The sequence below is a fragment of the Rhea pennata genome, chromosome 2, assembly GCF_028389875.1.
Source record: "Rhea pennata isolate bPtePen1 chromosome 2, bPtePen1.pri, whole genome shotgun sequence".
Classification (NCBI taxonomy): Eukaryota; Metazoa; Chordata; class Aves; order Rheiformes; family Rheidae; genus Rhea; species Rhea pennata.
In genome coordinates, this window is record NC_084664.1 from 135,818,971 (window position 1) to 135,840,459 (window position 21,489).

Consider the following 21,489-nt stretch of genomic DNA (forward strand, 5'->3'; position numbering starts at 1 on the left):
GGTAGCTGGGTTTGGCTCTAGAAGGTATATCGCAATTTTATCTCAAGTTTCTTTCCTCACTTCAATATTGCTGTTATCCATGCAGGCAGTAAGGTCTGGACTGTGTTACAGAGCCTGCCCCATTGCAGTGCTTGAATACAGGCACAGCTTACCAACAAAAGGTAATTCTGCTATCTTTCTGAGCTATGCCAATAGGTATCCCTGACCAACATAAATACAGTTGAGAAAAGCTCTTTTTCATTAGCGTAGCTGTTACATAAAGGATTTTACTGGGGAAAGCTGAATAATATCCCATTAACTGCTCTTCTTTGCTGAAGACTTTATATTAATACCTGTAGCTGTGTTCAAAGTTGACCTATAGGATTCCTCAAATAGACCTTCTTAAATTTAATAACCCACTCCCTGAATTGTGATGAGTTCAATATGTTGCAGCTTAAGAATCAGGGAAGTGGCAAGAGCTGTACATTAAAGGAGGCTATATTGCCAGGGCTGGAGGACCAGAAATGCAAGTTTCTATACATACCTTTACAGATACACTCACTGAGGCAGATTTAGACAGATAGAGGGCAGGGATGGGAAATAAAGGTGGCATGCGTTTGGAGGGGAGAAAGAAAAAGGGAATTGATGAATTGATTTGGTTCACCCCTACTTACAAAGCTAAGAGTCAAGTAGTATGAATAAATTCTAGAATTAAGTGAATACATAGAAGTGTCTCATATATTTATATTTTTGTCTTTACCTATTAGTTATTTTGATGCTCTCCCTACATTTCTCTTATAATTTTTTGTTTATTTAGGTTTAGATTTTCAGTTCTGTACCTATTGTTGTGAAGGTTTCCTACCTTGGTTCCTCTGGTTCTTGTAAAGTGCTGATGAATGATATACTGAGCCTTTCTGAACCTGTGTCAAGCTGTGTTTCCAAAAGTTAAGGCATCCTTGATTCCCAGTTGCTCTTGTAATGTTGTTTTCACTTTTAGATGAGTCTCTCAAATTAATAGAAATTAGGTTAGCTCTGCATCAGCTCTGTACTGTGTTTTTCATCTGTAAATTAAATTGTTGTTAGTTCAGAAAATAAAGTGAAATTCTCCCTGTCCTTTCCCACAAAGTTCATAATTGTGTAGAAAGCCCACAGGTGCTGAATTTCTAATATCATGGGTTTTTTTGTTTTTCAGATGGGCCCATCTTTTGTTAACGCAACTTTCCAGTCCAAAATAACAGAAGCAGCTGATATTGTTGTTGGAATATGTTATACAGTATTTGGTAAGTATGATTTCATGATAAGTATTTTTATAGTATTTTTACTGTATTTGAGGTGGTACTCATTTCGTATTCTGCAGAATGTCAGAAGAATGAAGCAACTTGAAATTCAAGTTTACTTGACACAGATGAACTTCTAAATTTTCAAAAAAAGGAAGAAAAAGCATAGGATGACATCGTTAAAAGACTTTCAATCTGTGATTTATGTTAGGAACAACAACTTTATTCAGCATAAGGAACCCTGGCAGATCTTATACTAACACTAGCACTCTCAGAGAAAATCACCCTATCTACAGATGGTAGAGGCATTATTTAATTACATTTTTCCTTCTTTCATGCATAATTCAACGTTCTTGCTCTACCAGTTATTATTCCTTGAAACTACAACAGGCACCTCTGAGAAACTACCTCAAAGGAAGAAAGTTTAGTAAGAGGAGAACACTTGAAACTGGGGAAATGTGTGCAGTGGTAGATGGATATAGCCTCGCACTTCATGCCAGCTTCCTATAGAAAAATTCTATTTCGTCAGGTCATTTATTTTAATGGACAAAATGCTTTTGAAGGCATGTGGGCACTTTGATCTTATTAATGATTAGATCTTGGTAGATAATTTTTTGGAAAAAATAAGAAGAAACCTAGGGAATGATAAAAAGATTCAAAAACCCTAAAATTTAAGAAAGAAAACATCAAATGAGGAAGAGAAACGTTCATCCTATGAAAAGCTAGCTATGTTGGCAGCACACTTCATCAGTGACCTGGATGAGGGGACAGAGTGCCTCCTCAGCAAGTTTGCTGATGATCCCAAGCTGGGAGGAGTGGCTGACACACCTGAGGGCTGTGCTGCCATTCAGAGAGACCTGGCCAGGCTGGAGATCTGGGCAGAGAGGAACCTCCTGAGGTTCAACAAGGGCAAGTGCAGAGTCCTGCACCTAGGGAGGAATAACCCTAGGCACCAGTACAGGCTGGGGGCTGACCCTCTGGAGAGCAGCTCTGCAGAGAAGGACCTGGGAGTGCTGGTGGATGGCAGGTTGACCATGAGCCAGCAATGTGCCCTTGTGGCCAAGAAAGCCAATGGTCTCCTGGGGTGCATTGGGAAGAGTGCTGCCAGCAGGTGGAGGGAGGTGATCCTGCCCCTCTACTCAACCCTGGGGAGGCCTCATCTCGAGTACTGTGTCCAGTTCTGGGCTCCCCAGTACAAGAGAGACATGGAGCTACTGGAGAGAGTCCAGTGTAGGGCTATGAGGATGATCAGAGGGCTGGAGCACCTGCCCCATGAGGAACGGCTGTGAGAGCTGGGCCTCTTCTGCCTGGGGAAGAGAAGACTGAGGGGGGATCTTATCAATGTGTACAAGTACCTGAAGGGAGGGTGTCAAGGGGACAGGGACAAACTCTTTTCAGTTGTCCTGTGTGACAGGACAAGAGGCAATGGGCAGAAATTGAAGCACAGGAAGTTCTGCCTGACCGTGAGGGGGAATTTCTTTGCTGTGAGAGTGACGGAGCACTGGAGCAGGTTGTCCAGAGAGGCTGTGGAGTCTCCTTCTCTGGAGATCTTCAAGGCCTGCCTGGATGCAACCCTGTCTACCATGCTGTAGGTGACCCTGCTGAGCGGGGAGGTTGGACTAGATGATCTCCAGAGGTCCTTTCCAACCTTACTGATTCTATGATTCTATGATTATTTCTGTGCATAAAAAGGAAGAAGGCTGAAAGTAACTATTTATTCATTTTGTATGTTTCTCTGCAGGAATATGCTCCTTGTGTGGGAACAGTATTCTCCTCTGTGTTTCCTACAAGAAAAGGAATTTGTTGAAACCAGCAGAATACTTTATAATAAACCTTGCCATCAGTGACCTTGGTATGACTCTGACATTGTATCCTCTAGCTGTAACCTCCAGCCTTTCACACAGGTTTGTTCACTATGCACATGCTATTTAACATCCTCTGCAGACACTGGAGGACTGTGTCAGTGATGAGGATTGAATGACTCTGCTGCACTACTTGTCAGAATGGCAGAAAATAATGAAAGGGATTGAGAGATGTACGTTGTGTAGCAGCAGTTTTTTGAACTGCTGGTGTTTATTAAAATTTGTGGCTATTTGAGGATACTATCATTTCTGCAGGGGTGAGAAGATTTTGTTCCAAACATCCACTATGAACTGCCTTTGTTCTCTTGCAGTAGGATCATTCAAGCAGTGGTAAAATGCTTCATATTTTTTTAAGTGGGAAGTTAAATTTTTCAGCATAAAAAATAAAACTGAATTTGCCTAAAAACACCAATAGTGATGATAAACCAGACACTAAAGTTCTATTCAATGTTTAAGCCAACACCCTGTGTTTAGAATTTTCTTATTCCTTCTCCACCTCTCCCCTCTTTATCCACAGGAGTCTAATCTGATAACATTGTGTAACACCTAGTTTTTGTGATCTTCTTTTAAAGTTTGGGAGGTTCATTGCTAGACCTCAGATAGTATTTGTGCAATGCAGGCATGATGAAAGTCTTTGGGAGAAGGGAGCTAGATAGGAAGGGTGTGGGAAGATCAGATCTGTTGGTCATTCTTCAGAGTTAAATTATGGTATTTGTAATATTTTGATCTACTCCAGTTCTTGCCGAACTGTATGGATGTATATATGCAGTGCTGATTTGGCTTCCCAACACACTTTACTGAGAAACCTAAAAAATTATGTAAAATTCTAAAGACTATGAGAAATGTAAAATGTTACTGGTTAGATGGAGAAAGCATTGAAGTTGTCCAGAAAAACTGAAATCTTTAGTTACTAAAATTAGATTTTCTTAGGAGAGAATTGGTTGAAAATAACAGTGGAATCAGAAGCTTTAAGTAGTTAATGTGTAGTATGATGGGGAAAAGAGAAATCTGAAAGAACCACTTTGACAGTAAGTATGTTGGTGACTGAGACATAGAAACCAAATATTGATGTGAAATAAATTGAAGAGAAAAAAAATGAGAGAAATGGCCTTGCAGTCTGAATGGAAATGAATTTGTCACAGAAGTGGTGTTATTTGCGGTATTGTCCACAGGGACTTAGACTTCTAGTGATTGAGCAGGGGTGGCTGAGCCCAGGGAGCATCTGCCAAATGTTCCCACTGTCCCTCTCAAAGGTTTCTGGTCTAGCTGCCATCTATGTTGGTTGGTTAGTAGCAACTAAACCTTCACGGCTTCCAGCCCAAAACATGGCAATCATTTTAAATTATACTAATATACTGGGCTATAAATTGCAGCAAGTCAGCTCTTGCTGCATGAGTGTCTGAGACAGAGCTACATCGTAGATGGGGAACCCTTGGCTAACGGGAAATGCTACAGACTTTCTGAGTTATGCTGATCACTTCAAAGCCCTGAGACTGGGAGAGTGAGAAACGAGACTGTGAGCTGTCCTAACTTTTATATCTTAGAATCAGTAAGGTTGGAAGGGACCTCTGGAGATCATCTAGTCCAACCCCCCCCTGCTCAGCAGGGTCACCTACAGCATGGTAGACAGGGTTGCATCCAGGCAGGCCTTGAAGATCTCCAGAGAAGGAGACTCCACAGCCTCTCTGGACAACCTGCTCCAGTGCTCCATCACTCTCACAGCAAAGAAATTCCCCCTCATGGTCAGGCGGAACTTCCTGTGCTTCAGTTTCTGCCCATTGCCTCTTGTCCTGTCACACGGGACAACTGAAAAGAGTTTGTCTCTGTCCCCTTGACAGCTCTCCAGCCTGGCCAGGTCTCTCTGAATGGCAGCACAGCCCTCAGGTGTGTCAGCCACTCCTCCCAGCTTGGTATCATCAGCAAACTTGCTGAGGAGGCACTCTGTCCCCTCATCCAGGTCATTAAGGATGAAGTTGACCAGGATGGGACCCAGTAGTGAGCCCTGGGGAACGCCACTACCACAGGCCTCCAACTGGACTCCACGCCACTGTTGATGACCCTTTGAGCTCTGTCTTTCAGCTGGTTCTGTATCCACCTCACTGTCTACTCACCTAACCCACACTTCCCAAGCTTATCTAGGAGGATGTTATGGGAGACAGTGTCAAAAGCCTTGCTGAAGTCAAGGTAATATAAGATTTGTGAAATCAAGGTAGCTTGATTTCATAGACAGAATCGCAGAATCTGTGAGGTTGGAAGAGACCTCTGGAGATCTAGTCCAACCTCCCAATTCTACTGGGGCTTGAACCCAGGACCTTCAGCATGTAAAGCAGATGTGATAACCACTGCACTATCAGTGAAACCTGAGATTTATTTTAGGTAAGATTTAATACTAAATATATTTATGTTTATATATTTTTTTTCCTTGCTTTCCTATGCAGTAGGAATAAATGTACCTATTAATAAAAATATCTTCCTGGATTTGAAGTATGTCTATTAGTGCAGACTTAAAAGGTAGAGTGGAACAGTTGAGGAGTCTTTATGTTCAGCTGAAAATTTTTTGAGAGAAAAGCTGAGAGTGTGATGGATCAAACTGTCACACAGTGATGCATGAGGTCCAAGGCCTGCTGTAATGTGTTTAATAGTGTAATGAAGCAGAACAGATTGAATAAAAGAGTCTGAGAGCACTTTGCCCAACTTTTGGGTGGCTGGTTAGGTCACTCTGCTAGGAAGTGAGAGACCTGATCTAGGGGGAGGCGATCTGAATCCAGATCTCTCATGCCAAAGATGTTTGAATTGTTATTCTTGAGAGGATAAGAGAGGTAGCACCTTGGTTTTGAGCATGATGCCCCCCTATACCTGTTGAATGTCTTCTCAGTTTTCAGGCTTACTTTCCCTTTGATAATAGTATGCATACTTTAACCGTATCTTTTTTCTTTTCAATTAACAAAAATGAAAAAAATCTATTTGGTTTGACATAAAAAAGATCTATCTTTCTCTGTCCTTGCACTGTCCAGTTCTGCCCCAGTTTGGCATCAAAATAAAAATAAAAAACCCTAGTAATTACTTATATCTCACCACATTACTTTCTCTGTCCAATATTGCTAAATATACTGTTATGATTAAAGGAGATGATGTCTTCAAAAATATGGCATGGGGCTTTTGATAATTACTAATGGAAAACACGCACATTTCTGAATAAAAAGTGAAGAGACAGAGTGGCTCAGATTGAATTTTTATTTCACTGGAGAACTTCCCCAAGTGATTGCATTGATAACAATGAAAAACTACTTAGAATAAATATGGAAAGGTAGTAGAGGTGATGGTGAGGAGCAGAAGTAATTTATGACCTACTAGTGATAAGCATTTTGATCTTTCTTTCCAGAATGTTTATCATCACATTATATACTATTTTATTTTATAAAAATAGAAAGGCTGAAATGTGAACCTTAAATATAAAGGGAGATGTGGCTAAATTACTGACTTTTTTTATTTGACTGTTTTTACTGACTGGTTATTACTGTTTTTTTTCCATTGGGAATGTCTTCTGAAGTTGACCCTGACTGATAAATAATTAAATCGTGTAGTTTTATTAAATCTTCATGGCTAAATTATATTTCTACTATTTAGCCTTGCATTTAAGAAAGCACAGCATCTATGCACAGCATTTAAATGACAGCATCTAAGTATTAACTTTCTTGGTTATTTGCTAGGTGGCTGTATGGGAAACACATTTGCTTGTTCTATGCATTTTGTGGGGTACTCTTTGGGATCTGCAGTCTATCAACACTGACATTACTGAGCACTGTGTGCTGCCTCAAAATTTGTTTTCCAGCTTATGGTAAGCTAATATTTCTGTCTTAGATTATCCAAAATATTTCACTGGAACTGAGATCAGTATTTCTACTTTGCATACCCTAGAGAGTATTTTTATAGAAGAAATCTTTTACATCCAGTCAAACAATTCATATTTTTATGATCATTGATAGTTGGCTATAGGGCTAGATAGGTTTAGCTTATTAGTTTTAAGCTCTTTTAAGCCAGGATGACGATTTGGAAACGTGGACTAAGCATTCTGAGATGAATACAGGACTGACCTGAATATATTAACGTTTTCAAAGTTTATTGCTACATTTGTTACAGATTCATGTTTTGCTATTTCTCTTAGAAGTATCAGAGAATTCTGATATCTCATTTTTTGCAGCCTGTGGTGAACCATACCATAGTCTTACAAACCTTTAAAACGCTCCAATATTTTGAACACCTGTTAAAGGTATCCTTCTTAATTATCCTGCTCACTTGTCTGCATAAGGGAAATTCCATTCAGCCAAGGCAATTGACATAGCATCTGATGCTATGGCAAAAGGACATTTTTAAAATTATAGGATCTCATTGCTATAATGAGACAGGAATGGACAAGCAAAATTCTCTCATTTGGCTGAGAATGGCATTTCACTGCAGAGCTAGTGTATCATTATGGTTTATGTTAATTGGTGACATAACTATTGTTTTTAACTTAAGACCATAATGGGTAAGGTTTAACCCAGAAGATGATTTGAATTTTTAAAATTATTTTTAAAATAGGAAAAGGAGTAGTGTTTAAGAAAACCACATGCCACTATAGTAAGCTTAGCGGTGCAACTGATGATGTTTCTCTATCTGCTAAGTATTTGTGAAAGAAATATTTCAAATGATGACCTTGCCTTTAAACACAACTTCACCATCATCTAAAAATCCGACTGTTATGGCGGACTGTTGGGTTATTGAAGAAAAATCAGGGCTAGTTGGTGAATATTTGTAAAGCACTTTGGGAGATGCAGATCACTCTTAGGTACTTTATAAATTTTGATTTACCGTCTCAACAACTTGAGACAAAAGTAAACACAACTACAGGTTAAGATTTCTAGCATAGCAGTGGTCAAGGTAGCAAAAGAGCTAGTGAGGTCTTCCTATGTGCCAGCTTTTCTTTAGAAATTTCTCCAGAAATTTGAAACTCAGGCCAGATACAAAATCTGCTTGGGGGATTCCTGTGGGTCTTTAATATTTCTTCTACAGTGAAAACATAATTTTTCTTTTCCGGGATTAGGCATTACTGATAATCTTAGTTTCAAGTCAGGAAATAATGTTTCTGCAGCCTGAGAAGTTGTTTTTCTAAGCTACTTTTTAGATGGATAATTTTGTTGCTCCTTTCTGATGCTTCTCTGTTTTTCTTTTAATTTGCTGATGATCCACACTTCTTGTTAAGTCTCCATCTCCCTGCCCTCTAAGCTGCCTTTGGCCAAGAACGAAGGAAGGGTGTGAAAGATGTGTCCCACAAAATACTGAAACATATCATAGACTTGGTCTGCTTGTCTTGTAATTACAGAGTTTTCAGAGTGTTTAAAACTCATTCTATGTGAGCTCTGGGAGCAGGGCTCCGCTGTGCTAATGCTAGACAATTCAGAGAAAAAAAGACACGTCTTTCTTCAAAATACTTACAATTTGTGTTTAAAACAAAACAAGCTCCCCACCCCAGCAGATAGCAAGAGAAAGGAAATTGTAAGTAGCCAGTATAATGGGCAGTGAATTCAGTGTAAGTGTATTTAAGTTGTCCTGTAGACAATGTTTTAAGAAAGAATCTGTAGGTTACATAGAATTATTCCCAAACAATAGGGACAAATAAAATGAAATTTCCAGTGTGCAGTACAAGAGATCTGTTAATAGATCTTTGGACTGTCTGGTTAGAATTTAGAGCAGTACTGTGTGCTGATCATCACTGATTGTTTTGTGTCTTCCAGGGAACAGGTTCAGGAGAGAACATGGACAGATCTTGATAGCCTGTGCTTGGACCTACGCGGCAATTTTTGCCTGTTCTCCTTTAGCTCACTGGGGGCAATATGGAGCAGAGCCTTATGGCACAGCTTGTTGCATTGATTGGCATTCCACGAACGTAAATGTCGTGTCAATGTCTTACACTATAGTTCTATTTGTTTTCTGTTTTATTCTCCCTTGTGGTGTAATTATCACTTCCTACTCTCTTATTCTCATAACTGTGAAAGAATCCAGGAAGGCAGTGGAACAGCACGTCTCCGGTCCCACCAGGATGAGCAATGTGCAAACTATTACAGTCAAGGTATTTGAAAGTTAGTGAGGAGAATAAGAAAGAAAAAGAAAATTAATCCTTATTACATTTTAATTTCAAAAAATAGTATTGTCTTGTGCCAATTCATTTCATGACAATGAATTACTAAACATGCAAGTAGTAACTGTATTGTTTTTGGAGTGTGAGAGGTAAGCTCTTATAGAGCTTTGTTATTAGTGAAAATGGAGATTTCAAAATTTTTTAAAGAAACAATTTTGAACATTTCTATAGAAAACCTGAATTTTTAAAAGAAATTGTGGAGAATGTAGTAAAACTTTGAAACAAAATGTAAAAAGATAAGTATTTGCTAGTACAGAAAATACCATCATTTGACATACCATTAACAAGTTTTGGAAATGCTTCTTAGGAGTGGGTCTCTGATGTTGGCGATGGGTTATCTTCTGAGCGTTCACAAAATGCCTTTATTCCTCTGTGCTCCTGAAGTATCCCATCATCATACGTCTGTAAGCTGCTACATACTTCTGTAAGCTCCCTTGAGCTTTCTATTTTCTGAAACCTTGAAAAAAAGACTGTATTATTGTCAGTCCTTTGTATATTATACTTTCTGGAAGCCATTTCACACAGAAGAAGATATATATGTATTATTAAAAAAAAAAAAAAGAATATACAATAGAAACTCACTGCAACGTCTTTGATAGCAAGGTGTGCATTTGGTAGTACAGTTCAAAACCAGATTTAATAGAAGATTCAAAATTGGAGAAGTGAGATTGGGCCTTATACTCAGGAACCAGTGCTTATGAAAGCTGATCTGGTTTGGGGTGAGAGAAGTCTGTTTGCCCAGCTACAAAGCACTGAGAGGATCCAGATTTTAAGCTTTATATCATTAAAGATTTTAAAAATTATCATAGGGATAAAATTCTCTGGTGTATAGCAGAACAGAGGAAAAATGTCACAGAAAGATTTATTTTTATGAATACTTTTTGAATGAAAACCTCTTCAACTGTGTGTTTCAATAGCTCATACAATGAAATTAAATGTGTGGTCACATAATTTGTTGTGTAAATTGTTTCTGGCTGCCAAACTATGTCCCTTTCCTTTCAAGGTAAAGACCAGCATCTTTTTTTGACTTCCATGAATCCTTCTCTCATTTTTCTAATTATTTAGTTAGCATGTAATTTCAAGCATATTCCTCACCACCATTCAGCTTTTTGCTTAGTGTTATCTTTAGTCCTTATCTTCTCTCTCTATTGAGGAAAATGAATATTCTCATCTGCAAACACAATTGGCTAGCTCCCAGATCTGTTTCTGATAGCTCATCTACTTTCTCTTTTTCATATTACCAAACTTACTCCCACTCTGATGTCTCTCTTCAGAATGCCAACATAACACCAGACTCTGCCCTGTCTCATTCTTTAAGTATTTTGGTTTTGATCACTGTGGAAAATGCTGTCATCCTGCCTACTACATGAACTTGTAAGGATGAGCATCCTTAATGCAAGGAGCTTAGAAGCTAAAATTATGCCTATCTCTTACAAGTCCTTTATAATATCCCTTAGATAGACTATTTCCCAACTAAAGCTCTTGAATTCTTGCCCCACTTCTGGATGTTCTGAATGCATTCATTTTCTTACATCCTCCTTTGACTACAGAATTTTTTTCCTTTAAGTCTTTAGTTAACTTTTAAGACTCTTCATAGCCTCTACCAGTTGACCTCTATAGTCTTGTTTGGTAACACTAAGATGCTGGTTACACTGTATATTTGCAACTCTCAAAAATATGCAAATGTGCTTTGTTTAAAGCTACTTGTCATTCTGGTGAGTATCTTCTAATAAACACTGGAAAGATGAACAGGATCTCCTTCAAAACTTCCTGTATCATGTTACCACAAAAGTCATATGGGCATATCATACAAGTTGATACTGGTTGGGCTGCTGGAATACTAAGAAAACCTCCCATCACATATTGGCAAGTATTTGGTCTTTCTTTCGTGTTCCCTGACTCTTCCCTTGTAACTACTCCAATTTTCACTATTAGACTAAACTTTCTGTGAGAGAGACTGTTTATCTGTCTGCAGGGAATCCCACCGCCCATTATTGTATAATAATACAAATAACAAATAGTTATAAATGATAATTCCTTAGAGACATTTGCAGAAGTATAAATGGATGGTATAAGTCATACTGATAAAAACAAAAAGGAAGTAAGAGACACCTTGTTTTCTTTTTTCCCCCCCTAACAAATTATACTAAAACAAACTACCTAAAATATGTCAGTTTTCTGGCATATATGGAATGCCTGTTTATGCTTATATATTGAGCTGTAGTTTTTCCTACTGGATTTGAGCAGCAGTAGTTTATTTTGTAGCTACTGTCAAATCCGAGACAATTTATAGCACATTATTCCTCCCACCTTTTCCATCCTGCATCTGAAATTAGGTCACTGTAACTTAGGCATCCTGGTCACGTTTGACCTGTGCCTCTAGGAGGTGATACAGCTTCAGCTGAAGTGCTTGAACGCTGTTTCAATCTTGAAAAGCTAAATCCACAAAATTACTTTGGCATTTAGTGCAAGATTATGCACCTACAGTCTGGCTAAACCCAAAAATATGATTGTGAAAACCTTTGTTTGGCTGCTGCCTAACACTAGAGGGTCCAAAGAAGTGTCGTATGTTCTTCTGTAATCTTAAAAGTTACCCAGGTTCGTGCAGTTTGCCTTAATCTACATAGCCCTGTGCAAACAGTTATCTCCTTCCTTAACTGTATTAGCATAACAATATCATAACATTCAATTTTGACTCAGTTTAGTCTATTTGGTATTTTAGAAGTAGTTGGAAAATTTTATTAAAAGTAACACTAACAACAGTTAATATCACTATCACTAATCTACTTTCAGTGTTAAAAGATCTGTCTGTGGTGCTTTTTTCTGTGCTGTGTTAGAATGACACTATCAAGATTTTTAGAAAATGTAATCAGAGCTGTAGAGTGCTATTTGTGTTTTTGTACTTGTGAGTTTATGAAATTGGTCATTGATATTGTTTTTATTATTATATAGTACAATAGCAAACAATTACAGTGCATATGGAGGACATTATTTATTTTTCTCATCTGATCTCTTTGTGGGGTTATGTGGGCCTACCAGCCTCTGGAGAAATTATTCTCTGAACATATGAACAAATAGAATAAATAAATATTATAGAACAAATTAAATATTACGAATGCAAGCCAAAATGTAGAAAATCACCTTTTCGCCAGGAGTTCACTGGGATTAAGCAGGTTCAGAAACACATTCTAATTCTGCTTAGATGTTGGACGAATAAAACCACCATGAATGTAAGTTGACATGTTATTCACATTTGTTAAAATATCATTTCTGAATGCTCCACAACACTCTACATTTGGAGTCATGAGGGAATAAGTCTTTGACTGTGGAGACTGTGTTCATTTTTCTTTTCTGTGCTACAGCAGACTTTGTATATGACCTTGGACAAATCTTATAGAACCCAATTTGTATTTTGCTGTGGCTCGAATTTGTGGTTTAAAACACTGAAGTATTGTTTGGCTGTATAAGAGAAAGCTGAAAAAATCGTATCTCGCTTCTAATTTTGTTTATTGAGGAAATGGAATCATTTGCAGTTAAACAGCACAAATCTACACATCATAAAGATTAATTGGAGGTTAAATTGTGCTTACGATGCGTGGACATAGTGCTTGGATTTTTAATCCTTCTAAATTATCCCATGTTAAATTCAATGGATATTTTACTGTTAATATTAATAGGAGTTGTCAGTTGTACTCTCTGAAACTGGAAGTATTGTACATCCAGTGGTACAAATAAGATTGAAAGCTATGGATAATTACAGGTTGGAGAGAGAATTATGAACATGATGGGAAACTCAGTGGATATCAAATTGGATAAAAGTTATTCTTCAAAGAATAATGGACATCAAATTAGATAAAAGCTACTCTTCAAGGAAGATCTACAATATAGAATAGAAGATCCCAAACACAAATATTTCATTGTGATGGGGAAATCTACTGAAGTTGAAACACTGAACAGCTGCAATTCTTTTCGTAATTTTGCGCACCTTAAATAAATACCTCAGTTATAAGGCATAACAATATTGTGTTTTGCTGCAAGCATTTCAAAGCTGTTTGGGAATTAGTGATCAGCGTGCTCTTTCTAAATGTCAGTCTAACTGGTGTGAAATGAGAGAATAGGAATGGATAGAGAAACAGTCTTAATGCCAAACATACAGTTGTGTTACACTGTTGACTGTATAATATTTATTTACTTGAAGTGGAGGCAAACAGCTCTTTGGTAAATGTAGGAGGGTCTAGTTGACATAAAAAGAGCAGATTAAAATTGTCAAAACTTGTTATGGCAGAATATAGACATTTTATTTGGAGAAAAGGTGGAATTGAGATTCTGTCACTTTGAAATATATAATAACATTTATAATTGACTTTTGTGTAGCAAAAACACTTATAAAAATGAAGAATGAAAAAAGTGCTTTAAGATTCCTATGTGAGCATGCCTCAGATCAGAAAAAACTCTAAATAGAGTTTTAGATCTCTCAGAAAGGTTAGCTTCATTTGTGTGTTCTCTCTGTTGACTGATTCATTTATAGTGATCATTGCTGCACGTATAAGAACTCTAGCCTTTCCAAATGTGCAGGTCCTACAGATGGGATGGGCACCTCTAAGATGGGCATCTTGAGCAAAAGTGCAAAAAATCATTTTTATTTATTTATTTTTAATCTGGAAAAGATTTACAAGATAATAAAGGGGACAGATCCAGAGTGTGAGATAGCCCCTTGTCATCCCAGCTCACCTTTCTTTCACAGCCTTCTGGATGTGTTTTTATTATTCCCATACCAGGAAGAACAGAATTAGTGTCAGTTGTTTCTATCAGTTACTTTTCAGACTTAGTCATCATTGCTTAACAGTATTCTGCAAGAAATTTTGCGTTGAAATATGCTTTAGCTTTTCAGATCAATAAACTACCAATATGCAGAGTGTTTAGTACTATGCTGGTTAGTTTTATGCCTTTTGTGTATACGATGGGAGATTATGGCCAGTATTTCCCAAAGTGATGATAATCAGAGCAAGGTTAAACTACCAAACCAAAGGACATTAGGGTAGTTGTAGTTAACTACAAGACTCAAATTCAGGAACCACTCTTGCTTTGTCTAGTGCTTAACCAGTCAGTCTCTCTCTTGCATATTTCTTTCTCCAAACTTTTGTGTATGCTGTTTCTGGTCTCCTGAATGTCCAGCAAAGTTTGCACAAATGAGAGATAGTATGCAGTTTTCTAATCTAAGCCCAGACATGAAAGATGCTGTATACTGTGAAACTCTAGTTCTCTGCCTCTTCCTAACACAGAGTTCAGGTGTGTTGGATGGGCTGGTCCTGAGAATACATAAGTTTACCTGGTCTGTGCCTACAGGCCACAATCATTCTTTGGTTCATATAAGCTTTATAAGGGGACAGGGTTTTACAAATCTGCGGCCTAACTCAGAAGCATCCTTTTTGAACTTGACCAAAGACTCTCCTCTCTGTCTTCTGTACATTACTCCTTCTTCTTAATAATCTTGATAATCTTGGGCAATCAGTTGAAACTAGATTTTTTTTTTAGTCAGTTTATTGTTCAGATGGAAGAATTTTCCAAATCTTCCTTATGATAACGAATAAGTTGCGCTTGTTTGGGTCCCAAGAGAGTTCACTGCAGTGAGAGTAAAGTGGAAGTGGAAGAAATGTTACACAACTCCCATAATAAATTCTCACAATCTGTACATATTTCTGGACAATACTATTCTGTAGATGATTTTTTTAAAAAAATGTAGTGGCAGACTATTACACTGAAGCTGCTGCATTAAACTTAGAGACCTAAACAGAAGTTTTGGGGGCTGTTTGAAGATCTGAAGCTTCTATTAAATTGGTGAGATTTGATGATAATTGACACAAATGCAACTGTTAAATCTGAAATTATAGGCAGGTGCTAAAATAGTGACATACATGCTGAGCTGTAGATGCCCAGGACTGAACAATCTAAAGCGTCAATATAGTTTCCATTTAAGCTTGCTGAAATTATACAGTCCATGACAGATATGTGGCTATATTGCATTTATATATTTAATAATTGAAAAGCAAGTCTAGTATGCAATTATGATTCTGTTAGCTAAAATTGACATCTATTAGAGATTTGCAGTTATATCTACATTTTGGGTTAATATAAGGCAGGAAAATGATCAGCAGTAACTCCTATCATCTTAACCTTTGTGATTTTGCACCTATATTTAAATTTCCTTTTGCTATTTAAAGTACTGGTGATGTAAACCAACCTTGCCTGCTTAGGGCAGTCAGGTATCACAGCTGCGAGGTTTCTGTTTTCTTGCATTTTAAATGAAATTATTATTATTTTTTTTTTGTAGAAACAAGTGTCACTAAAGTGCAAAGGAGTCCATATTGTTAGATTTTGTCTGACTACAGTCCCAGAAACGTATCCCAGATGTCTTACTATCCAACTGGGAAGAAAAACATGACTGAAAAAAGCATACGAACCTGAGGGGTAGTTAGCAGGAAATTGTGGTGACTTCTGTGTTGCTAAATAAAAGAAGACCAAGAAACACAAGCACTGGTCCACTGTTGCTTAGCTGTTAGTATGGTCACTGCTGTTTTTTTGTCTATGCCTGGACAAAGTCTGGTCAAGAGATAGCTGCTCTTGCCTGAACAGCACTGTGCTATCCCCGTATGCACATTTTAAGTGGGAAAATTAACGACACCACCTTAGTTTTTTCCAGCCAGAAAATTGCCAATGTCGGGCAGGTATTGGCCTGTTGTCACTTATGCCATGAGACTGTTCCTTCTTTTCTCCAAGAGCCTGCTATGCTGCTTTTGCAATGCAGCTGGTGCTAAATGAATGACTGAGAATAACTAGATTGACTTTTTTTTTTCATCCTGACGCTTTAACAACTTGCTTAACAGGATCTAAGCATATTTTAGGATTTATAGATCTTAATTTCTTTGCTGTCAATGCCTGTGATGTCAAATCTGCATGCCATATTAAGGACATACATTTCTTAAATTTGTCCAGTGAGACTTCTGGGTTCAGATTAAATCTGGAATAGTGTACTGGAGTTTGGTCTGGAATGATTATTTTGAAAACTGCTATGATACACTACATTTTCAGATTTTAAGTTATATAATACAAATAGTTCAAAGATTCTTCTTTGGGATGCAAAAATGCATGAGGCTCAGGGTGACATTTGCTGAGGTTACTTTTGCAAAGACCATGCAAAAACCTTCTAAAACATGAAAAATGAAAAAAATGTTGTGTGTCTATAAATCAAGCACAAGGATATTTTTCATGTAGGTAAGGTAATGGTAGCTGACACTGCTCTGAAATTTACAGGCAGAAATCTCTCTTGGGGAATTATGTTTGAACTGGAACTTGGGGAAAATGTTAAGGTTGTAAGAACAACTTCACAACAAGGAATACAAGCTACAGAGAATACTTTTATATTACATGTAGATATAAAAAGAAAACAAATGATGTTCTACAACTGCAGCATTAAGTCAGCTTTATAGTTAGATCCTCTCAGCTCGTATAAGTCGGTCCACTCAGACTGGAACAAGCCCTGGCTCTTGGCACAAGCTAAGGATCTGATGTAACTGTTTCAAATTACATGCTCATTGGAATATACATTGAATAAGATTATGTGAATTCAGCTTATTGACACTTTAAGTAAATGATACTTCAGGACATTTTTGGAAGCCAAAGAATTTTCAACATTTTTATGTCTATTCCATCACGAATTTTCCTGACATACATTTATGACAAATAAAAGGAAAAAGCTCAGCCAACACTGGTCAGGATAAGACTGAATCAACTGGTGAGAATAGAGGCTTTTATGATCTTGTTAATGTTCACAGCATTGCCCTATATCTGCATCATCATCACCCTTCTTTTGTTGGGCTTATGAAAATCTTGATATTCTTTTACATCTCATGTTGGCACCGCTGGTTATGCCAGTCCTCATGCCTGTTGTCTTGGAACCATGCAGGTTATTTTGTTGATCTTTTGGTATTTTCATCTAGTACCTGGCTTGTAACCTCTGAAGACTGGCAGAGAGTGTGAAGTGCTATCCAAGCCCTGTTATTAAACTCTTAACTTCTGAATATGTGACATGACAATACAAGTAATAATAAAGTCTCTTTCTACATGCATGTATGTATATGCATAGGTGATAGGCTCAGATATCTCAAAGGGTGTTCATTTTGCCTAACTGCACTCCACTAAAAGCTAATTATTTTAAGCTGTTAGTGACCATGAGTGTCTCGCCTATTTTAGACACATATCTCTGGATGAGATCAATTGCTCTCTGGAAATGTGTGTCTTTTTCCTTTGACATTATAAAGAACCTACACTGGCACAGACTTGAGTATGAGTTTTTGAATACCTGAAGTTAAGGAAGATGAGCCTTCCCCCCATGCTGTGGAGACTCTACTGATCCAGTTCTGGAACTTGGCTCAGAGCTTCTTGAAAAAATGTGCCAAATGTCTTTTCACAGAAACAATGTAAAGCCTGTTGCAAAACCAAAGATTAATTGCTATCGTAAGTAGTCAGCTTGGAAGTACACCAATCAGTTCTGCTGTTCCTTTTTTCTTAATGTGATTCTAAAAGGCCAAGGCAAGTCTTGAATATTAGGCATGGGCAGTTTAGGATTCCAAAAACCATACATGCAGCACCAACATTTTCATAGGTAGAGCCCAATCTTCACCTAGTGTAAAGAAATAGAACTCTACAGAAAGAAAGGGAAAAATTAAGTTCATCTCATCTCGCGGATTTGGCTCTTCATCTTTTCTTAACTGATCTCATTCTGTCAAAATATCTTGTTTCTCAGTTCTGCCAAATTAGTTCAACTGGTTAGACTTCAGGAGAGCTCTAACAGCACCAAATGGTTGACACACACAGATTTGAAATGTCACTATTATCACAGACATTTTTTAAATTCTAGAGACATATACAAACTCATAAATAGATTTTAGCACATCAGTTAAACTGCAGAAATTTCTCAGAAGACATTTGGTGTATTCTTCTTGGCAATCACCATGCACTTCTTGCAAAATAAATTTTGTGAAGTTATCAAACTTAGGGAGAAGATAATGAAACTTTGAAAAAAAACTGAAAAATTTTGAAAATGTTGTGTCTTAAATGAGTCTAATGTGTGTTCCTCTGGTGTTAGGTATTCAGGGCCCCTTTCATTCTCACTCTGAAAATAACAATATAATCTCTTGTTATGAAAAATAAACATGTTTTTTTCAACCCTGAATCTATAGCCAGAGCATCACTGAGAAAAAACATGAATTTGCAGTTAACTAAGCTGATTAGCAGCTCTTTGTACTCCCACTTTCAGAGGGCAGCTCAGGCAGGTGGCACAATCAGCAATTCAGTGCAAAAGTACCTTCCTTTGTATCCTTCTTTTATTCACTTTCATCTATCACTACTCTAGATTGAATAGATTTTCTACTGTCTCTCTCTTGCATACATAGTTTTGGCAAACATCAACCTCTGAAGCTTCTTCAAGAGCACAAATATTTTTGTTTCTGTCTTTAAAATACATGCGCTCTTGAGTTATGAACAGTGCATAGAACAATCCCCACCAGATTAGTCTTCTAGTACAGTTCAGATTTCTTGAGATTTATGTTTATTACAGTTCCAATACTTAATCTCTCATTTTGTGTATCTCTCTGATAATTATTAAAAAATATTGAAACCCCATAATTAAAAAAGAAGACATTTAAACTTTCTTGATAGAGTTTAAGACAACCAATTGTAGAGTAGGAATTTATCTAAATTCATGAATTTGATTCACCCTCAGGATTAATTTTTTTTTCTGCTTGGGACACACTTATGCTTTTAAAACCAATGGATTAATTAAGCTGTCAGGTGCCTATGTGTAGCTCCAGTTGAACACCAACAATAAAATGACAGACGACATACTGTACCCAGTAGGGCCTACAGACTAGACAGCAGATAGGAATCGCCATGCAAATGAGACAAATTTCTCCAGAATGATACCTTTTTTCTTTAGATTGTCTTCCTTTTTAATCTAAAGAGTATTTTCATGGCTTTTTAGTGAATAGGAAGAGAATTGTGAGAGCTGATATATTTGAACTTTAAAAAGTTCAGACAGAATGAAATTTCTAAACAAATACGCGCTTAGCAGCTGAGGTGTGATGGAAGGCTTGGAGAGATATTTTAACAAGGAGAATCAATTACATGGTATTTTTATGCCTATACAGTTTCAAAGTTATTTTGCTCAGACTAATTGTTTTCTTTCTCTTTCTATTATCACTGCAAGCTGAGCGTCGCTGTGTGCACTGGATTTTTTGCTGCATGGAGCCCTTATGCCATCATTGCCATGTGGGCAGCTTTTGGATCTGTAGATAAGATTCCTCCACTAGCCTTTGCTGTGCCAGCTGTCTTTGCGAAGTCCTCCACACTGTACAATCCAGTTATCTACCTTCTTCTGAGGCCCAATTTCCGAAATACTATTGTCAAAGATTTTACAGTTTTTCAACAGCTATGCATCAGGACTTGTTTTTGTGTCAAGGCCCTGCAGAACTATAGATCAACTTGGGAGACTGGCCTGAGAACATTTAAAGGCAAAAATGAATCCAGCTGTAACTCTTTGCAAACTACAGAAGGGTGTTCTTACTTCCCCTGTGAAAAGTTCAATGATAGACTTGAACACCTTAAAAACTATCCAAAACACTGCCAGGAGAGCCTAAACATTGTGGAATGCACTCCTCAAGAAAGCGTGTCCTCGCAGAGCAATCTCCAAGTAAATGTGAGACAGGGCAGTAAGAAGTCTGTGAAGATAGTTGTGCAAGGAGAAAAAAGCACTGAAATTGATAACTTGGAAATCACTGTAGAAACCCTACCTGTGCGTTGTACATTTACAGATCTCTAGGACTGCTCATCCAAAGCCCTTTGACAATAATACCATTATACTGCATTTATGAATGTAACCCTTTTAAAAGAGCCCTTCTACTACCCCATTTTCTGTACTCTTTTCCTGGTTTTATCACGTATTCTTTGATAGGACACATGCTACAGCATGGATATGTTATAAATGTTGTATGACCCTCATGATGCTGACTTAAGCAAGTATATTGTGTGGACTGTATTCATGTCATAAACTGTGTCAGATAAATCTCTGCACTTTGTAGTATCCATTTTCAAGAGAACACACTGCATATTGAGAGGTTTTCTGTAAAGTGTTATAACCCTTTCTAGACTTTGTATGTTTTACATTCTGTATGTTCAAAACACAAAATTCAATGTAAAGTTGTAAAAGGACAATCTCATGCTGTTTTAATTGTTATAACAGCTGAAAAGTAAATGCTAACTGAAATACCTGTTTTCCAAGAAGCAAAAATGAGAGCGAGAATGCAGCATGTTTTGTATTTCTGAGAGGCAGAGGTCCTTGCTTTGCCAGAACAGATATGTTCTGACCTAATTCCACATAAATGAAATCAAAATATTTCTGGTAAACTGAAGATAGCACGTAGCTTTTGTTTACTTTTTTGGAGTGACTTGAGAAGAACTTGTCCTAGAACATTATTTATTATTCCCAGTTCCCTCTACAGGACCTTGGAATTATGAGAGTGAAGACATAGCCCAGAAATACTGTAATGGTCAAAAATCTCTGCTTGAGTTAGCCACTGAAACAGTGAAAAGCACCCTATTTGAAGATCCCAATCCTTCAGCAATTTTTCCATTTGGCTTATGAGAATAATCTTGCAGAGTAAGAATACCCATGCCCATCCTTTCCCGTGATTTGGGTTCCTTCTCCTCAGACGGGGAAGGAAAAGAAAAAGAAAGGAGCATTGATGAAAGGGCTTTTGAAATGGTTGCTTCTACTGATTCAGGAGGAATTGGTCAAAGTGCTGCTCTGCTTCATGGCTTACCAACAAGAACACTCTGCTCCACTGCTGTTTAAGCAAGGGCACACTCAGAGTGCTACACTCTCATTTTGGCCAGTGCGCAGCCCTCTGGTTCAGTTATTTCAGCTTTGTTTTGCAGCAGTGCCCAGAGGCATGTGTCAGTGTTGGGGCATCTTTGGGAGGTAAGTCAAGGGATCTGCAGCCTGCAAGGCCAGTTTGGCCTACACTTCCCAGGGGCGACTTCAACACTTCCAAAGCCTCAGGGGGGATATCTATATCTTTCTAAAGATAATGGTGGGCAGCAGCACATTTCACTGCTGTATCTGTATTGCAAAAGGGGC

The 21,489-nt window shown here is 37.7% G+C and overlaps 1 protein-coding gene across 1 annotated transcript; it reads left to right on the plus strand.

Moving 5' to 3' along the window:
* The first annotated feature begins 1,171 nt into the window (after positions 1-1,171).
* LOC134136435 (opsin-5-like) lies at positions 1,172-20,172 on the plus strand. Its single transcript, XM_062568259.1, has 5 exons — positions 1,172-1,259; positions 2,998-3,160; positions 6,829-6,956; positions 8,893-9,227; positions 19,561-20,172. The coding sequence occupies exons 1-5, from the start codon at positions 1,172-1,174 to the stop codon at positions 20,170-20,172; spliced, it is 1,326 nt and encodes a 441-aa protein (XP_062424243.1).
* The last annotated feature ends 1,317 nt before the right edge of the window (positions 20,173-21,489 follow it).

Excerpts from the sequence above, each read along its gene's own strand:
- LOC134136435 (XM_062568259.1), top strand. The coding sequence starts at position 1,172 with ATGGGCCCATCTTTTGTTAACGCAACTTTCCAGTCCAAAATAACAGAA. Across the intron at positions 6,957-8,892 it reads AATTTGTTTTCCAGCTTATG|GGAACAGGTTCAGGAGAGAA; the intron begins GTAAGCTAATAT and ends TGTGTCTTCCAG. Across the intron at positions 9,228-19,560 it reads TGCAAACTATTACAGTCAAG|CTGAGCGTCGCTGTGTGCAC; the intron begins GTATTTGAAAGT and ends TATCACTGCAAG.